The sequence below is a fragment of the Morone saxatilis genome, unplaced genomic scaffold (assembly GCF_004916995.1).
Source record: "Morone saxatilis isolate NCDOM2014 unplaced genomic scaffold, NCSU_SB_2.0 Contig4, whole genome shotgun sequence".
Lineage (NCBI taxonomy): Eukaryota > Metazoa > Chordata > Actinopteri > Moronidae > Morone > Morone saxatilis.
The window spans coordinates 5745400-5748561 of record NW_023339984.1 but is presented as its reverse complement, the minus strand read 5'-3'; the positions used below and the strand labels follow the sequence as shown (position 1 = coordinate 5748561).

Below are 3162 nucleotides of genomic sequence, written 5' to 3'. Positions count from 1 at the left end.
GTGTGTGTGAGTGTGTGTGTGTTCCTCAGACCTCCACTGCAGGGTCTGAACCCAGTCCCTGAGCCTGCAGAGCTTCCTCTCTCTTCATCTTCGGTTTCTCTGTCCGTGTGTGCCACACCAGGACCTACAAGGCGCACACACACACAATGAATGGACACGGAAATACAACATTTCACCTCAAAATACACTTCAACTAGTAAGTCTGCCTATAACTTAAATGTAAAAATATCTTTTCCAGGAGTTTTCGATAATACATAAATGTAAATAAATCTCCAAAGACCATAAACGCATCTCACACTCATCATTTGCTCTGAACTATAATATATGACAAAGACTATTCTTTCAAACGTAGACATCTTTCACTCATACTCTCCATTCCTCTCTCGCTCTCTCTAACACACACACACACACACACACACACACATACTTTAGAGCAGTTGTCCGCTTTGGGCTCCAGTTCGTCCATGGTAACCAATCCTTGAAGGAGGCTGCTTTCCAGGAAGCCCATTGGTGCCTCTCCGTCAAAACAAGCCTCTGGATTGGCCAGGACCAGTTTAAGGGACACGGCAAACCCGGCCATGTCCATCGGGAAGGGGCGACTGGGACGCCAACCGGTATGGAAGCGAACCACCTTAGAAGAACAATCAAAAACACCATATTCTGTTTCAGAGAACTGTTGATGCAAAACACAGACTTATTCATCTCCACAGTTCATAAACTGAACATAAAAAGCACCCACCTTTCCTCCTTCAACCACGGGCCTCTCATATTTCATCCCTCCAACCAGCCCCACAGGCCACACCGACACTCGCTGGGTACTCCTCATCTGAGACGAGACGAGACGAGAGGACATTAGCTTTTCTTGCTCAACCGTGGCAACTTCCTCGGCTGTCAACTTTGCTGAAGATCATAAAGCACCCACCTCTTCAAATATCTGCAGGCTGTACGTGTTGTCGTCATCAGCAAAGTAAACCACTCCCTGCTGGTTGTCTCCTCCTGGCTGAGCCCTCCTGTCCACTCTGAGCCACCGTAGACCCTCGTTCCTCTGCTCGACTCCACGAGGCTTCAGCCAGCTGGGGTCACCCTGAGGAGGAGAGTGAGCATTCAGACCGAAAGTTTAAAAACGCTCCTTTGTTCATACCTAAATGAGGAATAATACTGAATTCAAAATAGCAAAAAACCTGCATTTGACTTCAACTGAAAAGGACAAAAACAAAAAGACTGATGTCTGCACCTCCTGCAGTTTGCGGTCCTTGGCGGTGGGCATATGTAGGTGTGTGTAGTTCAGTTTACTCTTCCCCAGGAGCTCAGCCACCAGTGGCGTTTTGTGCGGCGAATCCTCCACCACGATCCAGTGGAGCTGAGGAACATGGAGGAAGGTCTGGGACAGACGAGTCAGTTCGGCCTTCTGCACCAGTCTGGACAGACAGAAATCAGAGGAACGGCGTGTTTTGTATGTGGAAAAAGAAATGGAAAGTAACAGAGGAGGATGGAGATGGAAGCAGGCGAGGCTCCTTGGCTACCTTGCGTACGTCGGGGTGATGACAAAGATGGTGGGCAGCTTGGCAGGCTGTTTCTGGGGCTGTTTGGCCACCTCCAAGTTCCTTATCTGCTCATGAAGACGGTGCAATTCCCCCCGCAGTTGAGATATGGTACGGTCTTTAGGGAAGTCGTGATCTGTGCAGTCGCAGCGCTGACCTGCAGAGTGTTAGGAACACACAAGACGAGACAAGAAGAAGTTTAAAGCACAGAAGCAAAAAGGGAATTCCCTGCTTGTGAAACTTGGATACACAACTGCTGCTCTGTTTGGTTGGTTTATTTTGTGTGTTTGTAACCCCTCCTGCCCAAAAGATCAGGACCACAATGGAAATTAACTTTTAGCCTTATTAACATTTTTTATTGTATGAGGATAAAAATTAGCCACCGCTGAAATTACTTTACTGGTGTGATAAATACATATTGGTCACATGACTAATTATATCACAGTCTTCATTTTGTTGTGGTATCTTGCTTTCCCAAAGGTAAACAATTATTATAAACATAACAATAAAACAATATATAGGATAAATAATAAGATATGCTAAATATCCGGCCACATGCCACTGAATGGTAAGGGTCAGTGCCAAGGGACCTATAGTGTCTCACCTCACGTCCTCGTAATGAAGTTAAACCTATAATTATTATATCAGGACTGAATAATGGCTGCCTGTTACTCAATTTTGCCCATATTACCACACTCATTCATTTTCATGGAACCTATTTGAAAGCCTTTATAGTATATTGGGAAACACATGGGGAAAGTACACCGGTAAGTTAACTGTTATAGATTTTATTAAAGTTCATTTTAGTTTTTTCAGACTGAGCTGAGCGTCAGTATTAATGGAGCTGGAGTATTGTGGTGATGGATAAAGTCTGGAGTGAGACAGTGTGGTGACCACTTACCAAGCTGCATCAGTGCATAGACAAGGCCCAGCAGAGAGACCATGAAGTAGAGCACAAACACAGTCTTCAGCTTCAGCTTCATCCTTGTTGCCATGGTACCCTGACCAGCTGAAAGGACAATACAAAAACATCACTTGGTATGTTTTTTAATTATTTTTGACTAACACACTGAGACTGACTGTAACACACTGAGGCTGACTGTAACACACTGAGACTGACTGTAACACACTGAGACTGACTGTAACACACTGAAACACACTTACTTGAGTACTGGTACTGTAAAATTCACTTGAGAGGCTGGACTTTAAACTCACTCGGAGTACTGCTCGCTAGACACATCTGGAGGCTGGACTGGTAACAACACTGGAGCTGGACTGGTACACAGCCAAGGCTGGAGGAGCTGAGCGTGTACCCACACCTGAAGACTGACTGTTTACACACTCACTGGAGACTGTGACTGCGCTTAACACACCTGAGACCATGACTGGGTAACGCTCACTGGACTGACTGCGTGAACACACTGAGCTGACTGCTAACATACACTGAGCATGGGGACTGTAACTCCGCAGATTCTGGGACGTTGTAACACACCTGAAGGCTGGACGTGCTAACAGCACCTGTAAGACACACTGAGCATCTGGACTGCTATACCACACCTGTAACACAATGAGACTGACCTGCTAACCACACTGAGCTGACTTGTAACACACTGAGACGACT

The 3162-nt window shown here is 45.9% G+C and overlaps 1 protein-coding gene across 1 annotated transcript in view; it reads right to left on the bottom strand.

The window, feature by feature from the left end:
- b3gat3 (beta-1,3-glucuronyltransferase 3 (glucuronosyltransferase I)) overlaps positions 1-3162 on the bottom strand; it is a 5259-nt gene that overhangs the window by 1626 nt on the left and 471 nt on the right. The window contains exons 2-8 of the mRNA XM_035675634.1: positions 2443-2550; positions 1524-1698; positions 1235-1418; positions 923-1084; positions 740-826; positions 428-631; positions 6-124 (exon numbers count right to left, since the gene is read on the bottom strand). Of these exons, the coding sequence (XP_035531527.1) occupies positions 26-124; positions 428-631; positions 740-826; positions 923-1084; positions 1235-1418; positions 1524-1698; positions 2443-2536 (1005 nt within the window). The 5' untranslated portion in view covers positions 2537-2550 and the 3' untranslated portion in view covers positions 6-25. The remainder of the gene's footprint in view (positions 1-5; positions 125-427; positions 632-739; positions 827-922; positions 1085-1234; positions 1419-1523; positions 1699-2442; positions 2551-3162) is intronic.